The following is a 21,353-nucleotide window of genomic DNA, read 5'->3' on the forward strand; positions in this document are numbered from 1 at the left end:
CGTGTTGGTTATGTGTAGAAAATGTTAAGTCATTCATGGTGTTGGTGTGGTCTGGACTTAGAATCGTTGTGCAGGAAGGTTTGTCCCCCGTCAATTTTTTACTTCCCAAAGTCATAGACGCTGGAAAAGCATTGCCAGTGGATAGAGCACATTGCCTATAGTCTATATGAAATCTTTGTGTAGATAAGTGGAAGGCTGGGTCGAATTCCATTTTTGCCAATTTCCTGTTTAGAGATGTCAATTTAGAAACTTTTCAAGGATGGTGGGGGTTGATGCCCGTGGTTAAATCGGCAATCAACTACTTGCGATGTGTCTGTGTCTGTTTTTTTCTGTTCCGAATCACTTACAGGTGGTTGAATGGGCAAAGAAGGCTTAGACAGGATGGATTAGGTAAACACTCGAGAAAAATGCAGTTCCATGCCATTAATAACTTGAACCCGCAAAGAGGAAGGTTGGCATGTTTTGCCAAGGAGGGACAATGCATAATCCAAATGAGATAGGATTTGGACTAAAGACAGCATTTAGTTTTGTACAAATATATAGTATTCTTTATTTGAAAGTGCTGCGTTGTAATTTGTAAGACTACTTATGCCTGCAATGCCTCCACCAACACAAGCAGTGTCTATTTGTCTGGGCACTTGGTTGGAAGTGGAGCCCCGCATAGCAATGGATTCCCATCATAAATGGAGGAATCATTGAATTTTGGGAGGAGAGGGATCCTTCCAGAAAAGTTGTTGTATGACAGGTTTAATCGAGTCAAAGAAGCCAGAGATGTCAAGCTTTGCGGGATTGCCCCTGAAAGATGGTTGTGTGACAGATCAAGCGACTCCAGCAGTTGCAAGTTTCCAATTTTCTCAGCAATGCTCTTGCTCAGGAAATTACTTGACAAATTCAAGATGCGCAGTGCAGAAAGGCTTCTGATCTCATCAGGGATTTCTCCTGCAAGGTAATTCCCCGAAAGGTCAATGCTGTTCATACTTGCCTCAACGCTGCTATATTCGGGATCTCTTCCTCTTGTTACCACCTTTATTAGCCCTTCAAATACCTCGCTGCTCTTACCATGGACTAGTGCGGTCAGATTACCAATACACTTGGGAATGGACCCTGAAATTTTGTTGTGGGAAAGATCTAATATGTGAAAATTTTGAAGGTTACAGAACTGGTCAGGTATCGGCCCACTGATAAAGTTTGAGCCGAGACGAAGCATGAAAAAGGACGATAATTTTTCAACCCACCAAGGTAGACTCCCTAAAAATTTATTACCTCCAAGGTCCATGCTTGTCAAACCGGAGCAATTTTGCAACGAAGATGGGATCTCCCCTTCCAGGTTGTTGTTGCTCAACAGCAGCACACTTAGAGAAGATAGGAAACCAAAGGAACTTGGGATGTTTCCAGTCAAACTATTACTTGATATATCAATGCCCCATAACGTTAATGATCGATACCAACAGTTGGGGAGTTCTCCAGAAAACTTGTTGTTTCTAAGGGATAAAATTTGCAGCGCCTCGAGGTCACACATGGATGATGGGATTCTACCACTCAGATTATTCCTAGAAACGTATAATTTCTGCAGCCGTGGCATCAAGACCCCAATGTTTTCAGGTATTGGCCCTGAAAATGAATTTTCTTGAAGGAATACATCGGTTGCGTTAGTAGACCAAGGCGGGAGAGGACCCTCAAAGTAATTAGAACTCAGATCAACGACGTTTAAATATGGAAATTGTAACTGGGGCGGCAACTTCCCCCTGATTTGGTTTTGGGATAGAACCAAATAAGTGACTTGAGCAGACACTTCTGAAAACCATTTCCCTGGTATGGAGTCAGATATTCCAACATTTTTTAAGATGACAGAGTTAAGATCATTTTGAACTTGAACCCATACTGGAAATGAGGGGCCTACCATGCAGTTCTCAAGTTGGATAGACTTAAGTTTGAAAGGAGGAAACCACTTGTAGGACACACGGAAAGCCAAGGACCTTGAAGGGTCTGTTGTGAGACGAACATGCTTTAATCTTCTGAGATTCATGAGGTGGGCTTCTTTCAAGATACCCTTCCAAGAATTTGCGACAAGGTTCATTTCAACTAGCTGTGAGAGTTGCCCAAAGCTTTCAGGAATTGTACCATTCATCATATTATATGACAGGTCTAATTTTCTCAGCGCTGGCAAGCTTCCAATAGATGATGGAATTGAGCCCCAGAAAGAGTTGCCAGAGAGGTATAGGTGTTGTAAGTGTTTAAGCAATCCTAAGGACTCGGGCAGTTCCCCAATCAATGAGTTGGAACTTAGATCAAGTGACTCTAACTTATTGTTTGGGTCACTTGAGAAACCACTAAAAAGTTCATGAATCTCACCATGGAAATTGTTTGAAGAAAGATCTAGAATCTGCAGTTTGCTAAGATTTCCAAATAATCCAGGAATTTGACCCTCGAGGTTCAAATTATCAGACAAATCAAGGACTTGGAGATTTTTCAGGTTTGCAAATTCAGCAGGAATTGAACCGCTGAAAAAGTCCCATGTCAGATACAGTTCTGTGAGATCGGTGAGATTGAACAACCATTGGGGAACAACAGAATTAAAAGAATTCTCTGACAAATCAAGAACTGAAAGTGAGGTGAAGTTAATGGATGGTAATGACAATGGGAGACCTTTAAGTTCACACCAGTGCAAGCGTAAGTCTACCAAGGAAGGAAGCATATTAAATATTTGCAGCCAATTCTCACCTATGCTATCGAGTTTGGCAAATCCCAGGTTTAGATATTTTAAAGAAGAGAGATCTGAAAGCCATTTCAGACTCCCTGAACGTAATTCCCTGAGGCCTGTACTGCTGTACGAGTCTGCATAGAGGTCCAGATACTGCAAGCTTGTCAAATTCCCTAGACAAGGAGGAATCTCTCCAGCAAATGAAGCAAATGAGAGATTGAGATATCTCAAATTTCGGAGATGGCCAAAGAAGTCGGGAATTTCAAATCCTTCAAAATCATTCAGGCTAAGGTCCAGATAAGTCAGATATTCCAAGTGGAGCAAAGAATGGTTGATCTCACCTCCCAAACAGGAGCGTTTATATGCTGTTGGATCACCTGCTCCACCATTGATTAACTGATACGGATTTCTAAGGTCGAGCTTGGTGACACGTCCTGTTTGGTTGTGGCATTTGATGCCTTTCCATGTGCAACAATCTAGGCCCACCCAGGAAGAGAGCCTGCCGGAAGGGTCGGTGAGACCTTCTCTGAGGCCAACAAGTGCTCTTCTTTCGGCGTCTGTGCAGTTGACATCAGCGGAGCAGACGACAAGTCGTGAATTTGAATTGAGGAGAAGGAGAAAGAGCAAATATGAAACAAGGAGACGATGAATTGAGTTGAAATCAGCCATTACCAACAAGGCTTCGTTGGATCAGCTGCCTGCCTGTGCCAGCAAATTTAAGTTGAGTTGTGCACTTGGCACAGTGTCAGATATGGTGTTGGCTAAAGTTTGCTTTATGTCCATTTTTATATATGTGGTGCCATGTCCACTTGCTAAGTGGTGTGGATTGTGGAAGTAATCAGATTCAGACATGTTTTCCAGTAACAGCGGCAAGAGCTCAAATTACATACTAATTATCCAATTCCACTTTGGTATAATAAGTATGCTTAAATTACTATGAGCTCAAACACCGAAATTTCGAGAATGTACCATGTCATTTAAGGTATAACATATCGATACGTATTATTTTTTTATTAATATTACGGGCATTACGTATATGCAGGGGCAATTGGTATCAGCATTTAGGACTGGAACCATATTAGAAGGGGCCCTTTGCTGGGAAAAAGAAAGGCCCAGCACTTTGGAGCACTTTGGAGAGTGGAGACCATCGTGTTTGGACTTTGGAGTTTGGGTTCAGAGCCGAAACATCATCGTCATCATTATCTTTGGACATCGATACACTAGTCGAGAGGTTTGGGCCCATCAGGTCAATCTTTTATTTTGTGTAAACAAAGTTCCAGCTGATTATATATAAATATATATTTATATATTTGGATTAAATAATAAAGCATGTTTTTATACTCTCTTTTTTAACAGATTTTATATTTAATTGAAATAAAATAAAATATACAAGTCAATATAAAATAATATTCTCAAACCCAGTTGGGGTTTAAAATTCTAAATTTGATTTGGATCCAACAAAACTATAGTATGTATCCCGGGAAGGTAAAAGAGATATTTAACTTGCAATTTCATTAGGATTTAAAAATGGAAAAAGAAAACAAATAAATTATGAAAGTCAGTCAACTTTTGCCGGGTCAATTGTGAATTATGATATAAGCTTATTTTCCATACTATTATTCATCCAAAAATAATTGTCAAGAAAAGAGAAATTGATCTCTTCTCTGTTAAAATGGAAAAAACGAGAGTAATAAAGGCACATTTGAGGGATGAATAACTTGCTTCAGTCCATTCAAAGTTTCTTCCAAACAGATGCTTTAACCCGACTGTCTATCTCATAATATATTTGCTTTCATGCTTTTTAAGTCTTTGAACCTTTAAGCACCCCAACTTGCCTTGCAAGCTGGGCTATTAATGTCCCACATCTGGATAAAGACTTTGAACAGGTCTTGCTGATACGACCAAAGCCAGTCGTTGCTAATATTGAAGTTTCCTTTGAGTTTCGTGATCAAAGCAATTAAATTGAAGCAGGCTTGTTGCTTTTCCAGTCATGATGTCAATTAATTACTAGGTCTAGGTCTTAGATTTGTTTTAGAACAAAAGGTTGTGCCCTTGTTGCTAGGGTACGAGGTATCATTTGACACATGGATAGCCTCTAACTAAGAAAGCCCTGATTTGATTTCAACTTTCAAGTTGATAAAATCAAATCAAACAGAGCTTTTAAAGGGCAGAGTGAATGAGTTCCCAATTCTCAGGACAATCAAAACCAAAATAAGCTCTTGCTAAGGTGAATGAACTCAACTACCTGAGTCCCAGTTTCTGCTTAATGAAAACGGAAAAAGGTCGTTTTCCCTTAAGATTTAAGTAATCCAATCGAAAGAAACAAATACAGTATGTTACATCAGAATGAGAGAAACATTGAAAAAACATAAACGAATAAATAAAGGTAGAAGAAAAATATATATGAGGCGCTGATGTTGCTTTTGCTTAGTAGTTGAGATGTAGCAGCAGCAATGGAAATATGGTAGTTCTGCTGACTTTGTCCACCACCTTCCGTCCTTTCTTTCTCTCTGTCGTTTCCTTTACGTCACAGTTAGATTGAGAAAGTTAGGCCATCAGGAAAAGTAGACTCTCCTCTCAGTCCCTATGAATAATAATATTGTATCTATAGCTTTGAGTTAATATAAAACTACCGTGTATGTTTCACAGCGACTTTCTCTCCTCTCACGACTCACCAGTCACTACCCGTGCCGTAGACTCTTGCCAAGAGTCGTCTTCTGAACACGCCTATACTCAAAATATCTTTCCCTTCCCCTTTCGTCTCTCCTGTTTCTTTGTCTCTGAAGAAACAAATAGAATAATTTAAAGTACAAGCACAAGTCCAGGGTGTGGAGTCGTTCCTGAAGATGATGACATGCATATGCATGGTTCGATATTTCAAGAAACTTAGTGCTCTGTTCTTAGCATTCATCCTTGTGCTGAGCAGAGTGTCTGCAAGGTTTGTTGTGGAGAAGAATAACATCAGAGTGCTATCTCCGTTGAGTCTGCGAGCAAAGCATGACGGTGCGATAGGTAACTTTGGAATACCAGACTACGGAGGGTTCATTATTGGCTCAGTGGTTTATCCAGACAAAGGGGCTAATGGCTGTGAACCCTTTGATGGCGTGACCTTCAAGTCCAAGCTTCCTCGCCCCACCGTTCTCCTCCTCGATCGTGGAGGTATTACTCCATTCATTTCTCTTCAACGATATTGTCAAAAACCCTGTTTATAGATTTTTCCTTCTTCTTTTTTTTTTTTTTTTTTAATTTTGTTGATGCTAAACTCGTTTAATTTGGCTTGTTTCATAAGAATTTGAATCATAAGTACCTCTTACTCTTACAATTGCTATTATACTATTGTTTGGACATTCATGTATCTTTCTTTTTAGTATTTTCTATTGTAATTCTTTCTGGGACTCCCTCTTTTTCTAATTCTTACTGATTTCCATGATTGATTGGTCATGAAATAAGGAATCGTTTCCAAGAACAGGTGGGTGCCGGCTGTGTATATTTCTTTCAACGGCTTGGAGTCGTTTTTTCTTCCTTCTTGATGAATAGCATGTGCATATGCATTCAATATAGGCAGTTTTGTATTTTGTTTTCAACGGCTTGGAGTCCTTTTTCTATTTTTCCCCCTTGATGAACAGCATGTAAATGGGCATCAGTATAAGTAGTTTTATTTAGGGGTAGGGATTTGATTTGGTTCTTTTTGCTTGATTTTTTCTTTTCTAATTTACAAATAGAGCCTTCTAGATCAATCTTATCATCAAATCATTCTTGCTTTCTTGTCTTGCATTTGTAGAGTGTTTCTTTGCCTTGAAGGTATGGCATGGCCAACAAGCTGGTGCTGCAGCAGTATTGGTGGCTGATAGCATAGATGAACCTCTAATAACAATGGATTCTCCCGAGGAAAGCAGTGATGCAAATGAGTATGTGGAGAAGATTGGAATTCCATCAGCTTTGATAGAAAAGTCTTTTGGTGACAGCCTGAAGGAGGCCCTGAAGAAGGGTGAAGATGTTGTGGTAAAAATGGACTGGAGGGAGTCAGTGCCCCATCCTGACCAGAGAGTTGAATATGAGCTTTGGACGAATAGCAATGATGAGTGTGGGACTCGTTGTGATGAGCAGATGAATTTTGTAAAGAATTTCAAGGGCCACGCGCAGATACTTGAAAGAGGGGGTTACACTTTGTTCACACCACATTACATAACTTGGTTTTGTCCACCGGCTTTTGTTTTTAGCAGTCAATGCAAGTCTCAGTGCATAAACCATGGAAGATATTGTGCTCCTGACCCAGAACAAGATTTTGGAGAGGGATATCAAGGAAAGGATGTGGTGTTTGAGAACTTGAGACAGCTCTGTGTGCACAGAGTTGCCAATGAGAGCAAGAGGTCTTGGATTTGGTGGGATTACGTGACAGATTTCCATATCAGGTGCTCCATGAAAGAGAAGAGATATAGCAAAGAATGTGCTGAGGCTGTCATGCGCTCACTTGGTAAGTGCCTTTTATTTTTTTTTTTGTGGGATTTTTTTTTATCATATCTTCTTTCATTCTTGCTTGATTGGCTTCATATGCTTAACCAGATTTACCAATTGAGACAATTAAAAAGTGCATGGGTGATCCTGAAGCCGATGTCGAGAATGAAGTCCTGAAAACTGAGCAAGAACGTCAGGTCATACACTTAATTTCTTGTCCATATTAAGTAAAAGAGTTAAGATTTTAAGATTAATGATCTTAAATTAAGCAAAATATTAACTTACTTTTGCAACAATGCGTGGAACTTTAGGTTGGCCGAGGTTCTCGTGGTGATGTTACCATTTTGCCAACATTGGTTATCAACAATGCTCAATATCGAGGTTTGTTATATAGCATGTTGGAGATTTATATTGCAAAGTTCCATATCATTTTCTCCAACCTTGCTACTAGCTTTATCCTTGCTCTCATCAATCAATCAAAGAAATCCATTTTCATCTAACAATTTCCTAAAAATGCTTTCAGAGTAAATTTCTATTGAATCACTTAAAAAATGCTGAAGTTTTTTATTTGCTTGCTATGAAGGAAAATTGGACAGAACTGCTGTGCTTAAGGCCATCTGTGCTGGATTCAAGGAGACCACAGAACCTCCAGTTTGTTTAAGTTCAGGTAGATTGGGCCTGCTTATAGTCCTGGGTGCAGTACCTTTACATTCAGGAAAGATCTTTTGTATCTCTTATTTAAAATTGGCTTCATGTTATTTCCATAGATCTTGAAACCAATGAGTGCCTCGAAAGAAATGGTGGTTGTTGGCATGATAAACGAGCTAACATAACTGCATGCAAGGTAAGACAGAAATTGTACACAATAATGTTATGTTGCAATTGAACAGTGAGACTTTAACTCCATTAAAAGGGGTACTTTTACTAATAAAAGGGATGTTGAATTTGTATAGGACACATTCAGGGGAAGAGTGTGCGAGTGCCCCACTGTGAAGGGCGTGCAGTACAGAGGAGATGGATACGTATCTTGCGAAGGTGCAACTTTCCCCTACTGTTAAATGAGATTTTTGTTTAATGAATTTGGACAATTATAGATGATGGTTCTCTTGTGGTTTGGACAAGGGTGGGAATTGGGTTATCTTTCTGATGCCTCAATGTTCTGCATTCAGCTTGCATATTTTGGCTTTTCAAATTTTTAGTTAACCTTTTGAAGTTATTGGTCCTCAATCACATGATTACCTATAGATACTTCTAGAAGAATGAATTATCCAGTTTACTGGCGATGTGGCAGATGAAATTTGCTTTTATGGTTGCAAGTTTATGTTACTAGCAGTCCTTTCCGTTTCTTTCTTCATTGTTTATATCCTTTGGCTGTGAGTTGGGGGTTTGAAGAAGGGAAGTTTATTGCAGTTGCATGAAATTTTGAACTTCTACACAGTGGAAATTTGTTATCTTATCCATCCAAATGGCTACTTACTTTTTCTCATCCATTTACAGCTTTTGGACCTGCGAGATGTACAATTAACAACGGAGGTTGCTGGTCTGAAACAAAAAATGGATTAACTTTCTCAGCTTGCTCAGTTCAGTGATTTATTCCTTATTTTGTGCTTTCTCCAATGATTTTCTGTTATTCTGTAATGTTATTTGTGGTTTGACCAAACTCGCTCCTTTGCATAATGCAGGAAAACCAGTTAAAAGGTTGTCAGTGTCCACAAGGCTTCCGAGGGGATGGTCATAATTGTGAAGGTGCTTTGTTCTTCCAGTTTTTACAACTTAAAGAACATTTTATGTCTGTTCTTAACCCCTCAGGTGTTTAATTTTAAATTACATCAGAATTTCTTCATCTCCATCTGCTGCTTTTGCTTCAGATATCAATGAATGCAAGGAACGAAGTGCTTGCAAGTGTGATGGTTGCTCCTGTAAAAACACTTGGGGTTCATATGAGTGCAAGTGTAAAGGTGACCTTCTGTACATAAGGGAGCAAGATGCTTGCATTGGTAAGACGATGAATTCAAGTTATGACTCTGAATGGCAGAGAATTCTTGTGGCATTCATTTACCTTAGTAAATTAATCTCTCTTACATGTACTTGCAGTTATTTTCTGCATCATTTCCATTTTCAATGCTTTTGATATAGAGTTTCGCTGTCATTTTGAGGAAGAAATGCTGAGTTCATAGTTAATTACAGATAAAAGTGCAATAGTGTTTTCCCCTGCAAACATAGTAGTTCTAATCTGAAATTGTTCATCCTCCTTACAGAGAGAAATGGATCACGCTTTGGGTGGTTCCTCACCTTCTTGGTCCTGGCAGCTGTGGCGGGCATTGGTTTAGTTGGCTATATATTCTACAAATATAGGCTCCGGGTAAGTTTAAACTACATATGTTGGTTTATTATTTTGTATCTTTGATTGCTATACATATCTCATTTCTATTCCACCTGCAGTCTTACATGGACTCAGAGATCATGGCAATCATGTCGCAATACATGCCGCTTGACAGTCAACATAACAATGAAGTTCCTAGCGAGGCGCAACCATTGCGACAAGGCTCAACAGCATAAATGGTTGCTAAACCTCGGTTGCTATTTGAGCTAGCACGCCCCTGTTACTCACCATGTTCTGTCGCAGATGGAGGTTAAAAGCAATCAGTACTACGCATTATGCTGGTGATCATATCTATACGCACAGCGCACGCTTGTTTTCCAGCTATGGAGCTACCATGAGAAGTTTTATCTTTATACAGAAATTTTCCTTGACAGATAACAGAACCCTCTTTTTTATTTTTACTTCTTATTTTTTTTCCCCACTTTGTAGTTTGTAGATAAAATAGTTGACATATAAACACGGGTTGAATATCATGTGATGGCTCATGCTCTATATATTCTATACAAGTAAGAAAAGTAATAGAATAAGAGAAAAGGGTTGCTGTAAAATTTTACCAGTTCCACGATTTCCAATCATTACTAAAGATTGCTGTTGTTGTAGCTTGTAAGCAGGTTTTAAGTTCCCATTTTGTTATTGCCCCTTGAAACCATGAACTGTGCACAGTTCAGTAATTAAGTTTGTTTTTGTATCTTCTTACTCCTGTGGAGGAGGGAGGCTAAATGGCTAATGTAAACTTCAGACTCTGCCATCCTCCCATATTACAGTTTCCAACTGTGGGCACAAAATTATATAATTTACAATCCTGATGCTTTGGCCGCGTGTCGAACTCAAGACCTCCCGCTTTGAGACTAAGAAAATGTTTCAGAAACCTAATCCTGCAGTAGCAGCTTACCAAATAAGACACTCTTTGATCGCACCCATCACTAAGAAACATGAAGACTTTGAAACTGCAGCAGTTTCAGTTCCTTCTCCCTGCCATAGCAGCTTCGAAAACCCAACCATCTAAACAACAAATTTTCTCATCTTCCTTTTCAGCTATACCAAATCTAACTGATACTTATCTAAACACAAGACCCAAAAATTTTCCGACACTAAGCCAGGAACAAGTCTCCAAAATCAACCTCCTAATTCCACGTCTCTGCCTCTCTAACCACCTGACAACCGCAATCCAGCTAACCACCACCGCACTACTCACTAACGCTCCCCCGAATCCCAAGTCCCTCTCTGTTTCCATTCTCATCCACTCCCTCACTCTCCAGCCTGACTTGAAACTATCCATGTCACTCTTGACCCGCCTCAACCACATCCCACAAGCTCACCCACATCTAACGCCCGTCTCCACCATGCTCATTGCTTCTTATCTCAAAAAGGGTAGGCATAAAGATGCCTTAAAAGTATACAACTGGATGCGGAGGCCTGGCTCTCCTTGTACGGTAGATAAGGATGCCTATGGGATTTTGGTTGGTGGGTTCTGTGCTAGCGGCGTTGTTCTTGAGGGCTTGATGGTTTTGAGGGATATGTTAAAGGTCCATCTGTTGCCAGGGGAAGGCCTCAGAAAAAAGGTGGTTAGGAGTTTGCTGAGAGAGGCTAGAGTTAGGGAGGCAAAGGCATTTGAAGAGCTTTTGCCTTGTGTTGCATGTGTTGGAGCTCTCAACAAGGTGTTGGATTTGTTGGATCACCTTATCGGAAATTGGACACAATAGCACCAGGTATGCTTTCATGCTGTCATACCCTCTCTAGCCTTTTTGCCTTTCGCCTTTGCAGATTTAATGAAGTTATCATTTTGGAAGCTTGGAGTGATGTAGGTTTGAACAAATGGATAGCCACTTCTGGCCTGGCTCGTCCTGTTTTTTACCAAGTTGGCCAAAGCTTGCCTTCTCTTATAGAAGGGCCAACTGATATGCCGACGGAACAGGAAGTGATTATGCTGGGGACCTTATGGAGCATATATGTGGGCCTTTCTACGACAAAAATATACCCTAAAACTTTCCAAGCTGCATCAAATGCATCATTGAACAGATCTTATAGCTTTTTCCTTCAACCATTTTTTCCACATGTACAAACCTGAGAGCCTTAATATATCGTGGAAAGTATTGAATTGATACATTATATTGTTCGTTATACAACAAATGTCAGAATGGAGAAAATATGGTTAATAAGTACTGTTTAGATAGTATAGCAGTCTTAAGAAATATTACACCTGAGAGCAAAGTCATCTTGGGATCATTTTCACCAATAATCCCCACAGGAACATCTTCCATTCCTGAAATGATGGAACCTCCTCACGTCTCTTAGGATAATTTCCCTATCTGTTATCCTTGAGATGTACTTAGTAGCCTCATGGCAATCATTGCAAACTCTGAGGTTCTTTGCTACTCTAATTGTGGTACCAGGAGGGTAGTTGAGAAGACCATAGGCTATTGCCAGTTTCTCACTATGCCCACAAAGCAAAGTTTCTTTCTCCTCCTCATCAACATTATGAAGTACACAAGAAGTATCAGGCACGTACCCCTCCTTTCTCATCTTCTCCGAGAGGGTTTCAAGGAATTTATGTAGTTGTCCACTTTGTGCGTGTGATGCATCGCCAGCTAAAAACTTATGAACCTCATCACCAAACTCAATCCAGCTACACCCTGGTTCTTTTCTTACCCCCATTTCCTTCATCTTCTTCCGAACATCATTTGCCTTGTCCCACAGTTGAGCTGATGAGTATATATTGGAGAGCAGAACATAGTGGCTTGCCACATCAGGTTCTAGGTAGAAGAGATTTCTTGCTGCGATTTCCCCAATTTCAACATTTTGGTGAATTCGACAAGAACCAAGCAAACTACTCCAAGCACCAGCCTTGTCAAATTGAGAGGGCATGGTATTGATCAATTGATATGATTCCTCAACTTGACCAGCTCGGCCAAGCAAATCCACAATGCAAGCATAGTGATCTGGTGTAGGTTCGATCCCGTACTCATCCTTCATTCTATAAAACAAGTTTTGGCCTTCTCTTACCATCCCTGAGTGACTACATGCTGCAAATATAGCAATAAAAGTAACTTCATTAGGCTTGACTTCCTTAACCTTAGATGCTTCTGCCACCATACAGTTGAACAACTCCAAGGCTTCTGCTCCCTTGCCATGCATGCCGTAAGCCATAATAATGACATTCCAGGTGATTACATTTCTGAGGGGAATGATATCAAAAACTTTTCTACAAAAATTCAAGCAGCCACATTTTGCATACATGTCTACCAATGCACTTCCAACCCCAACATCTGATGCCAACATGTTTCTAATGGCATATGCATGGATCTCTTTTCCCTTTGACAGTGCAGACAAGGTGGCACAACCAGGAAGGACAGTCATAAGGGTTATAGAATTAGGTTTAAGAGGAATTCTTTTCTCATCCTCATAATAATCCGCACTCTTCTCTTGTTCAACTCTTTGCATCTCATGTAGCAGAAGAAGTGCATTATCATGATGCCCACAAATAACATAACCAGTTATCATTGTGTTCCAAGACACAATATCTCTGACTTCCATGTTGTCAAATATAGTTTTGGAAATTTGTATCTTCCCCATTCTACAGTACATATCCATAAGTGCATTTTGCACATAGGGGTCACTTGCCAAACCTCTCTTCACTACGTACCCATGAATTCCTTGTTTGTGAACAAATGCTTCACTGCGCACGCATGCAGGCACAATGCTGGCCATGGTGGTGGCATTGGGACAGAGCCCAGCAACTGCTTCCATTTCAATGAAGAGTATCAAGGCGTCCTCATCATGCTCATTTTGTGAATATCCAGTGATCATAGCATTCCAAAGACCAGTTTTTTTATCTATGACACAATCAAAAACTTGACGACCACTTTGAGCCTTTCTGCAATTGCAATACATATCAACCAAAGCACTGCCAACAAAAGAATTGTCAATCAAAATATCATGTCTCAAGGCATACGCATGAAGCTGTTTCCCAATGTCTAACAGTTCCAAGTGTGAGCAAGCGGGAAGCACGCTTGCAATTGTGACGCCGTCAGGTTTGAGACCTTCAAGAACCATGCGGTGTAATAACAGTAATGCTTCTGTAAACTTATCATTTTGAGATAAGGAGCTCAACATGGTGTTCCATGAAATTAAATCACGCTCCTTAAACAACTCAAACAACACCTTAGCATCGTTGAGATGTCCTCGTTTGGAATACATAGTCATCAAAGCATTATAAGTAAAGGTCTTTGCATCGCCTATTCTTAAACTGTATGCATGAAGCTGCTTTCCAAGATGTAAGCCGTCACGGCTGGGCAAATTTGAACAAGCATGCGCGATGCTCACCAGCGTAAATGAGCTAGGCTCCACATTATCCAGGAGCATTAACCTAAAGGCCTCTAATGCAGCCTCCCAGTCCTCAAGCCGACAGAATGCGGAAATGAATGAGTTCCAAGAAACGGTATCTCTCTGGTGAATTCTGTCAAACACCTTGTACACATCCCAAATGTCCCCACATTTACCGTAGAAATTGACCAGGGTATTGGCCACGGTGACGGAGGACGTTCCAAAGCCGTACCCAAATTTGAGAACTTGAGCATGAATCTGTTTTCCCAAGGCCAAGTCGTGAAGAGCCGTGACGGCCTTGAGGACAGCGGGGAAAGCGAAGTGATCGGGTGGGATACCGGAGGAAGACATGCTGACATAGGTTAAAATGGCTTGGTGGAACCGGTTGGATCGGGTATTTGATCTCAGAGATTCGGTCCATGAGCCCTGAGACAGAGAGCGGGTCTTAGTGGGAATGGGTTGGTGGGTTTGGATGGACGGGATTGGAGTTGGAGGAGGAGCAATAGCAGATGAAGGGAGGACAGGGCTGTGAGAGGACATTTGGTAGTTATTACCGTTGCTGTTGACCCTTTGACAGTTCACAGTAAGGAGTTAGTTAAATGGATAGTTGAAAGAAATTGGGGCCACTTTGGGTTCAGGGTGGTCCACTCTTCTAGTCCAAGGGCCAACCAAGGTGCAAAGATCCAAATCGTTAGCGTTGGCATTACGAAAAGGGCATTCATGTTTCTAGGCTCCTTGTCTTCGGATGGAAGTCAGAGTGTGGTGTAAAAGACTCGAACAAAAGAAACAAGATGAAGAAGAAAACAGACAAGAGTCTTTGCATGGGAACTGAACAGTATCTTTTCTGTTTTTCCTCTGAAGGGCAACAACAACATTTCATTGAAGAGCTGGCAAGGGGGTTGCCAGAAAAAATGCATAGAGGGTAGAAAAATATCCCTTCAGCTGCTAATCCCCTGTTACAAAGAGACCTAACTAACGGGCTACACAATTCAGCCACGAAACAAGTCCCCTGTTACAAATGGCAATACAGAAAGTATTCACGCCCACCTGTACATGCAGAAATAAAAATAGATAAAAAACACAGAAGAGTGGCCACAACAGATTTGCTGTAAACTCCCCAAAGTGAATATCCATCTTCCATGCTAAAAACTTACGGAAAAGGTAGGAATGAACTGGAAACCATGGTATGTCATTATCATCAAGTCACTGGCAGGCTAAGCCTTAAAATACTGCAGACAATTTACCCGGAACTGAACATTATCTTTGTCTAAATTGCGGAGAGAAGAAGAAGAAGATATGGAGAAGATTACATCATCAACCGAAGCTGCTGCTGCTAAGATATCATCAATCTTTATCTGTTCAACAAAATCATGCCATTTTCTCAACTCTATGAATCAAATTTTTTCTGTATTTTGAGGGTAATTCACCATTTTCTCACTATCCGTGTGATTTCTTTCAACTTTATTTAAACCACACCAAATTGGTTTCCTTCAAAAACTTAAAGAGTGGAAGCAAAACTTCCAAACACATTGTAAGAAAACTTGAAGAATCTTTTAAAATAAACAGTCTAGCTATCTTGACTGGGACTGTTCACTGGCCTCAACAATCTGTCAATCTGTTCGATTTGTTCTTTGTGGCTGACCTGTTAAGCAAGGATAATTTCTAATCTTACATTCGCTGGATGATGGACACACAGGATTTCGATGGGATCCGCAATTTACTGAGGGGCAGGGAAAAATATGGTTAAATTGGAAGATCCTATTTTTATCCTGCAGATAGTCTCCTCTGCTTCTGTAGCAGCTGCCTGAATGCCGAGTGCTGAACATTTTCTTCAATTTCTCTTGTCTAAATAAAAAGTAGAAGGCTTGGAGACTCACTGAGTCACCGTCAATGTCAATGTCAACTAACATAGGGTGGCGCGAAACGGCTGCGTTTGCATAAGCAGAGTTACTTAAAACTTCAAAAGTAAACAAGTACTAGTACCTAAGGTATCGGGCTCTTGTGTCTGTCAGAAGCCTAAGCCTAAGCCGAACGAATCTCCAAAGTCCAAATCAAACTAAACCACCTATCCATCTCTAATCTACATGTTCTCCGGTCGGCTGTCGGCTCAAAGCTTGTTGCTTAAATTAAACTGACACTTTGTAGAGAAGAGAATTAGAAAAACTTTGTTGAATTTTGAATCACGTGCCATTGCCAACGTTAGTTAATTACATGCACTTAGCAAAAAAGCTCATTGCATGCTCACACTGTACCCCACGATGACAAAGCTCCTTACCAACTCAATCTGCAGTTGCAGGTGCCTCTCTTCATTCCCTAGTAAGGTTTCCCGAGCCCAGCCCACCCCTCTGTCTGATCAACTTTTCAACTCCGCTCCCCAATCCGGTTCTTTCAGATTGGGCGATTCCACTTGCTATTCCCTCATTCACCATTATGCCCACAAGGTTGATTTTGCTTCTTTACACGATGTTTTATGCCGGATGAAGCTCCAAAACCGAGTTTTTATTGAGAAGTACTTCCTACTCATCTTCAAGGCCTATGGGAGAGCCCATTTACCGGAGAAAGCTGTAGACTTGTTCCATAGGATGCCTCATGAATTTCATTGCAAACCCACTGTTAAGTCCTTTAATTCTGTTCTCAATGTCATTATACAAGAGGGTTTTTATCATCGTGCTTTCGACTTTTATAATTGCTCTGTTAGTGCCAAGAATACCAATATTTCTCCAAATGTGCTTACTTTTAATCTGCTTCTTAAGGCCATGTGTAAGTTGGGATGGGTCGATCGTGCAATTGAGGTGTTCAGAGAAATGCCTCTTAGGAAGTGTGCGCCCGATGTCTATACTTACTGTACCTTGATGGATGGATTGTGCAAGGAGGACAGGATTGATGAGGCTGTTTCCTTGTTAGATGAGATGCAAACTGAGGGTTGCTTCCCTACCCCTGTTACCTTTAATGTATTAATTAATGGGTTATGCAAGAAGGGTGACTTAGCTCGAGCAGCAAAGCTAGTGGACAATATGTTTCTCAAAGGTTGTCTTCCTAACCAAGTCACTTATAATACACTCATTCATGGTTTGTGTCTGAAGGGAAAGTTGGATAAGGCGGTTATTCTTTTAGATCGCATGGTATCGAGTAATTGTATTCCTAATGACATCACATATGGAACCATCGTTAATGGGCTTGTTAAGCAAGGGAGGGTGGAGGATGCAGTTATGCTAGTGGTTTCTATGGAGGAAAGAGGGTATGGAGTGAATGAGTATGTTTACTCAGCCCTTATTAGCGGGTTGTTCAAGGGTGGTAAGTCTGAGGAGGCAATGAAACGATGGACAGAAATGATGGAAAAAGGATATAAACCAAACACTGTTGTTTACAGCTCTCTTATAGATGGCTTGTGCCGAGAAGGAAAGCCAAATGAAGCTGAGGAAGTTCTATCTGAAATGATAGAGAAGGGTTGCATCCCTAATGCTTATACGTATAGCTCCCTGATGAAGGGTTTCTTCAAGACGGGCAATTGCCACAAGGCAGTTCAGGTGTGGAAGGACATGGCAGAACATAAATGTATTCACAGCCAGGTTTGTTACAGTGTATTAATCCATGGCCTTTGTGAGGATGGGAATATCAGTGAAGCTATGATGGCATGGAGACACATGTTAGATAAAGGTTGTAAACCTGATGCAGTGGCTTACAGTTCAATGATTCAAGGCCTCTGCAATGCTGGCTCATTAGAAGAGGCTTTGAAACTTTTTAATGAGATGCTTTACCAGGAGGCTGAATCTCAACCAGATGTGATCACCTATAATATACTTTTTAACGCTTTATGCAACCAAAAAAGCATCTCCCATGCCATTGATCTCTTAAATAGCATGCTGGATCAGGCCTGTGATCCTGACATAGCAACATGCAATATATTTTTGAGAACTTTGAGAGAGAAGGTAGACCCTCCTCAAGATGGGAGGGAGTTTTTAGATGAGCTTGTTATCCGGCTATTTAAGAGGCAAAGAGTTTTTGGTGCTTCCAAAATTGTACAAGTGATGCTGCAGAAATTTTTGCCTCCAAAAGCATCTACTTGGGCAAGAGTTGTCGAAGAGCTCTGCAAACCTAAAAAAATTCAAGCTGCCATTGACAAGTGTTGGAGAAACATATACTGTTAATTCTTTTTTGGTTGGGATATCTTTTCATGGTCACTTCTGAAAGAATTCTTTGTCACCAAGCAAGATGCATTTCTTTTCCCAATCATAGTTATGTTGAAGAATTATTATTGAGGATGGACCTGCAAAATATTATTGGAGACACACATCAATCTGTTTTCTGCAAAATGTCCTCTCTAGACATGCTTTGAAACTCACTTTTAACATGTAATCTTTATCTTGAACGGGAGATAGTCCAGTCCTCTTCTAATTTCTGTGATTATACTCTACAAACACGGAGAACGTGGCTGACAATCAGGATGCTTAAGAGTTTGTAAAAGGAGGTTGGAGGAGACTGACAATGAAAGGTAAACGACTTATGGGCCTTGTACATATGGGTGTTCACTTTTTGTCATTTGACCTAGCTTGAATGCATGCAGTAACGTATGTGCTCATGTATCTACATATATATGGAGTCAGAATGAATTTTTAGTATGTGCATTTGCTCCGAGTGCACTTTGCCTAAGGTGCAGAAGCCAAGCCACATTAAAGGAGTTTGAAAATCAGGTAGATCTTGAAGCACTTTACATTTATTTCTTTTATAAGCATTGCAATATGCCGCAAACACATATTGGGCTTCATAATTAATCAAATGAAAAGCAGCCTCTATAACACTGAAGTTTCAAAAGAAAAAAAAAACACTGAATTGTATCAGCTTTGTAGGTCAATTGCATAAGTGACTTGCAATTCATTGTTGCATACCCCCTCTCCTCCCCTGACCAAACAGACATGCATAGATGGAAACTGCAATTGACTAAATAAAAGGCTGCATGAAATTATTACTTTGGTGCCTAAATGCAGAAAATGATTTCAATGTCCTGGAGGCGAAGTACTATTTTTTGCTGTCTGAATATATTTTATTGAGTCATTTTTTTAATTGTTTCATACAAGTAATTTTTTTTGGGAAGTAACACTTATAATGATTTGATCTTAACTGTAAAACAGAGGATTCATAGCTGAAGACAGCAGCATTGAACATTATGAAAATCCTACTTTAGATGGTGCAACACAATTAACTTGACAGAAAAGACTGTTGGACAGTGGAACATGATAAACTAAGCCTATGCTCTCCCTGCTTCATCTTCGTCCTTAACCTTCAGGGCCTCTAGCTTTTGTTGTTGATGGGCCATATCATAAGTTGCATGGAGACCAACAAGAATGTAGTAAACCAGCATTACTACTGTACAGATTCCAAACCTTATAAAAGCCTCAGATCCCAAAGACCCCATCAGGAAGATATTTGTTGCAATTGACAATGATGGAAACCATGGAACCAGTGGAACCCCCCAAACTTTTGGTGTCCTCTGCTGGGGCAGAAATATTGATATCCCCATAGTCCCGAGCAACCAAAGGGGAATTGTTACAATGTATCCCACCCATCCATTAGGCCTTAGTCCCCAGTAGGCTGAAGTTCCCATTGAGGAAGTAATAATTATCAGCAGGAATATTGCAAGCTTCTGGAGGTTTATATGTGGTGTGATGTCCCTCACATAGTATCTCCTCACAAGAAGTGCTACAGCCATCATCATGAATATAAATAGAGTGCTCACAGATAGCAAGCTTGCCAAGACATCCAAGCTTGAAAAGAAGGCAATGAGACCACTTGAAATAGCTATCAGAAGCGTGGCATATATTGGAGTTCCAGTTTTTGGATGGACAAGTGCAAACCATGGTGGGATCATGTGTGCTCGTGCAATATGAGTAGTATATCGTGCCTGTCCAAGTGCCCCTACCAGAAGGACAGTGGTCATCCCCTTAAGGGCACCAAGAGCTACTAGGTACTTCGCCCATTTCATTCCTACACTCTGAAATGCCACAGAATAAGCAGCATCTGGATCTAAATCGCTGTATTTTTGCATCATACTTAGGGAGAGTGCCATCAAGCAATATATAACAGTGATGATTGACATTGATCCAAGTAATCCTAAAGGTATGTCTCTTGATGGGTTTTTTGTTTCTTCAGCCATGGTGGCAATGTTATCAAATCCACCATAAGCAAAGTAAACAATAGCAGCTGCTTCAAAGATCCCTTGGACTCCTTCAGGCAAAAAGGGTGTCAAATTTGATGTGTTGGCATGAGCAAACCCTGCAATTATCACAAACAAGATTACGACAGTATTCAGTGCAGTTGCTATCCAATTTAATTGTGAAGTTTTCCTTGTGCTGATCATTGCAATGCTTGCAGAAATTGCCAAAACTGCAACTGCAATGGGGTCTAAGAGATTATATCCCTTTCTGAAATTTGTATGGATACGTAGTGAGTTTGGTTGACGGTTCAGGAGAGTTGTGAAGTAAGAAGTCCATGCTCTGGCAACTGCTGCACTTCCAACAATGCTTTCAAGAAGTATGTTTCCAGCTGTGATGAATGCCACAAAATCTCCTAATTCAATTCTTAGATAAGCAAATGATCCGCCTGCCACTGGGATCTCTACTGCAAACTCTGTATAGCAGAATACAGAAAGCATTGCCGAAATACCTGAGGCAACATACGACAAGACAATAGCTGGTCCAGCATGATCGTGAGCTTCTTTGCCAGTGAGCACAAAGATGCCTGCTCCAATAACCGACCCAAATCCAAACCAGGTAAGATCCCACCAGGTGAGGCAACGTTTCATGTCATTCTCACTTTGTTTCCGAAGTTCAGCTATCTCACTGGCATCATCAGAGCGGCTTATAAGACGGTCCTTGAATCGGAAACATATCTGCAATAGAGCTGATCGATAAGTGCTCCAATTTTGGAATGATTCTTCTGGTAAGAATTCATCTTTGCCCCATCTCCAGTAGGTTCTATGTTGGAGCTCATCACCTTGTTCTCCTATGGAACTCATTGCCTTGTTTCCTTGTTTCTCACAGGTGCTTTTTTTTGGGTGTAAACTACTTAAAATTCAGTTATTGATTGTTGCAGCCATGATTTTGGGATCCCTGACACGGTGGTTGACTTGACGTTGAAGATTAAGACAAAAATGGGCTGTCTCTATACTCCGCCATTGTCACTACAACGTGCCTGACAACGTACTGATCTTTTGGACTGTTACCAAGTGTGAGGCCTCCATTTCGTCCACTGGCCACTGCCACACAGCATTAAAGTAAGAGATGCAAGGTCAAGGATATTTTAGACAGTATCAAAGTAATAACGTGTAAGACAGGCTAAGGAATCTATATCATGTGCAGTCTCATGTGCTATTGATCGAATATCCAAAAAGGATTAAAAATTGTGATGCATTCCAGCCATCGTTCCGATGATAGAGTCAATGCTCATGGGCATCCATTTTCTGCCTTATCCTATTCCTAGTCATTTGTTTTGGGT

General features: G+C 40.6%; 6 protein-coding genes across 6 annotated transcripts; 3 read left to right on the forward strand and 3 right to left on the reverse strand.

The window, feature by feature from the left end:
* Positions 399-3,738, reverse strand: LOC18606995 (probable LRR receptor-like serine/threonine-protein kinase At4g36180). The gene has a single exon (XM_018114506.1). The coding sequence runs from the start codon at positions 3,368-3,370 to the stop codon at positions 623-625; it is 2,748 nt and encodes a 915-aa protein (XP_017969995.1). The 5' UTR covers positions 3,371-3,738; the 3' UTR covers positions 399-622.
* Positions 5,315-10,114, forward strand: LOC18606996 (vacuolar-sorting receptor 7). Its single transcript, XM_018115207.1, has 12 exons — positions 5,315-5,860; positions 6,483-7,175; positions 7,265-7,353; positions 7,468-7,537; positions 7,740-7,823; positions 7,924-8,000; positions 8,110-8,191; positions 8,654-8,736; positions 8,839-8,902; positions 9,025-9,153; positions 9,415-9,518; positions 9,599-10,114. Exons 1-12 carry the CDS (start codon positions 5,548-5,550, stop codon positions 9,713-9,715), a joined length of 1,905 nt encoding a protein of 634 aa, XP_017970696.1. The 5' UTR covers positions 5,315-5,547; the 3' UTR covers positions 9,716-10,114.
* On the forward strand, positions 10,227-11,645 carry LOC18606997 (pentatricopeptide repeat-containing protein At1g12300, mitochondrial). The gene is made up of 2 exons (XM_007040932.2): positions 10,227-11,248; positions 11,330-11,645. Exon 1 carries the CDS (start codon positions 10,472-10,474, stop codon positions 11,240-11,242), a length of 771 nt encoding a protein of 256 aa, XP_007040994.2. The 5' UTR covers positions 10,227-10,471; the 3' UTR covers positions 11,243-11,248; positions 11,330-11,645.
* Positions 11,595-15,438, reverse strand: LOC18606998 (pentatricopeptide repeat-containing protein At3g57430, chloroplastic). Its single transcript, XM_018115205.1, has one exon. The coding sequence runs from the start codon at positions 14,400-14,402 to the stop codon at positions 11,769-11,771; it is 2,634 nt and encodes an 877-aa protein (XP_017970694.1). The 5' UTR covers positions 14,403-15,438; the 3' UTR covers positions 11,595-11,768.
* LOC18606999 (pentatricopeptide repeat-containing protein At4g20090) lies at positions 15,861-18,843 on the forward strand. Its single transcript, XM_018115206.1, has 2 exons — positions 15,861-18,354; positions 18,427-18,843. The coding sequence occupies exon 1, from the start codon at positions 16,100-16,102 to the stop codon at positions 18,008-18,010; it is 1,911 nt and encodes a 636-aa protein (XP_017970695.1). The 5' UTR covers positions 15,861-16,099; the 3' UTR covers positions 18,011-18,354; positions 18,427-18,843.
* Positions 18,970-21,319, reverse strand: LOC18607000 (cationic amino acid transporter 5). Its single transcript, XM_018115208.1, has one exon. The coding sequence runs from the start codon at positions 20,872-20,874 to the stop codon at positions 19,108-19,110; it is 1,767 nt and encodes a 588-aa protein (XP_017970697.1). The 5' UTR covers positions 20,875-21,319; the 3' UTR covers positions 18,970-19,107.

This window comes from Theobroma cacao, chromosome 2 (genome assembly GCF_000208745.1).
Source record: "Theobroma cacao cultivar B97-61/B2 chromosome 2, Criollo_cocoa_genome_V2, whole genome shotgun sequence".
Lineage (NCBI taxonomy): Eukaryota > Viridiplantae > Streptophyta > Magnoliopsida > Malvales > Malvaceae > Theobroma > Theobroma cacao.

What these genes read in the sequence shown, in the direction of transcription:
- LOC18606995 (XM_018114506.1), bottom strand. Translation starts at nt 3,370, where the DNA reads ATGGCTGATTTCAACTCAATTCATCGTCTCCTTGTTTCATATTTGCTC.
- LOC18606996 (XM_018115207.1), top strand. Translation starts at nt 5,548, where the DNA reads ATGATGACATGCATATGCATGGTTCGATATTTCAAGAAACTTAGTGCT. An exon ending in CAACAATGCTCAATATCGAG is followed by an intron (nt 7,538 to 7,739) that starts GTTTGTTATATA and finishes CTTGCTATGAAG; the next exon opens with GAAAATTGGACAGAACTGCT. An exon ending in TAACTTTCTCAGCTTGCTCA is followed by an intron (nt 8,737 to 8,838) that starts GTTCAGTGATTT and finishes TGCATAATGCAG; the next exon opens with GAAAACCAGTTAAAAGGTTG.
- LOC18606997 (XM_007040932.2), top strand. Translation starts at nt 10,472, where the DNA reads ATGAAGACTTTGAAACTGCAGCAGTTTCAGTTCCTTCTCCCTGCCATA.
- LOC18606998 (XM_018115205.1), bottom strand. Translation starts at nt 14,402, where the DNA reads ATGTCCTCTCACAGCCCTGTCCTCCCTTCATCTGCTATTGCTCCTCCT.
- LOC18606999 (XM_018115206.1), top strand. Translation starts at nt 16,100, where the DNA reads ATGCTCACACTGTACCCCACGATGACAAAGCTCCTTACCAACTCAATC.
- LOC18607000 (XM_018115208.1), bottom strand. Translation starts at nt 20,874, where the DNA reads ATGAGTTCCATAGGAGAACAAGGTGATGAGCTCCAACATAGAACCTAC.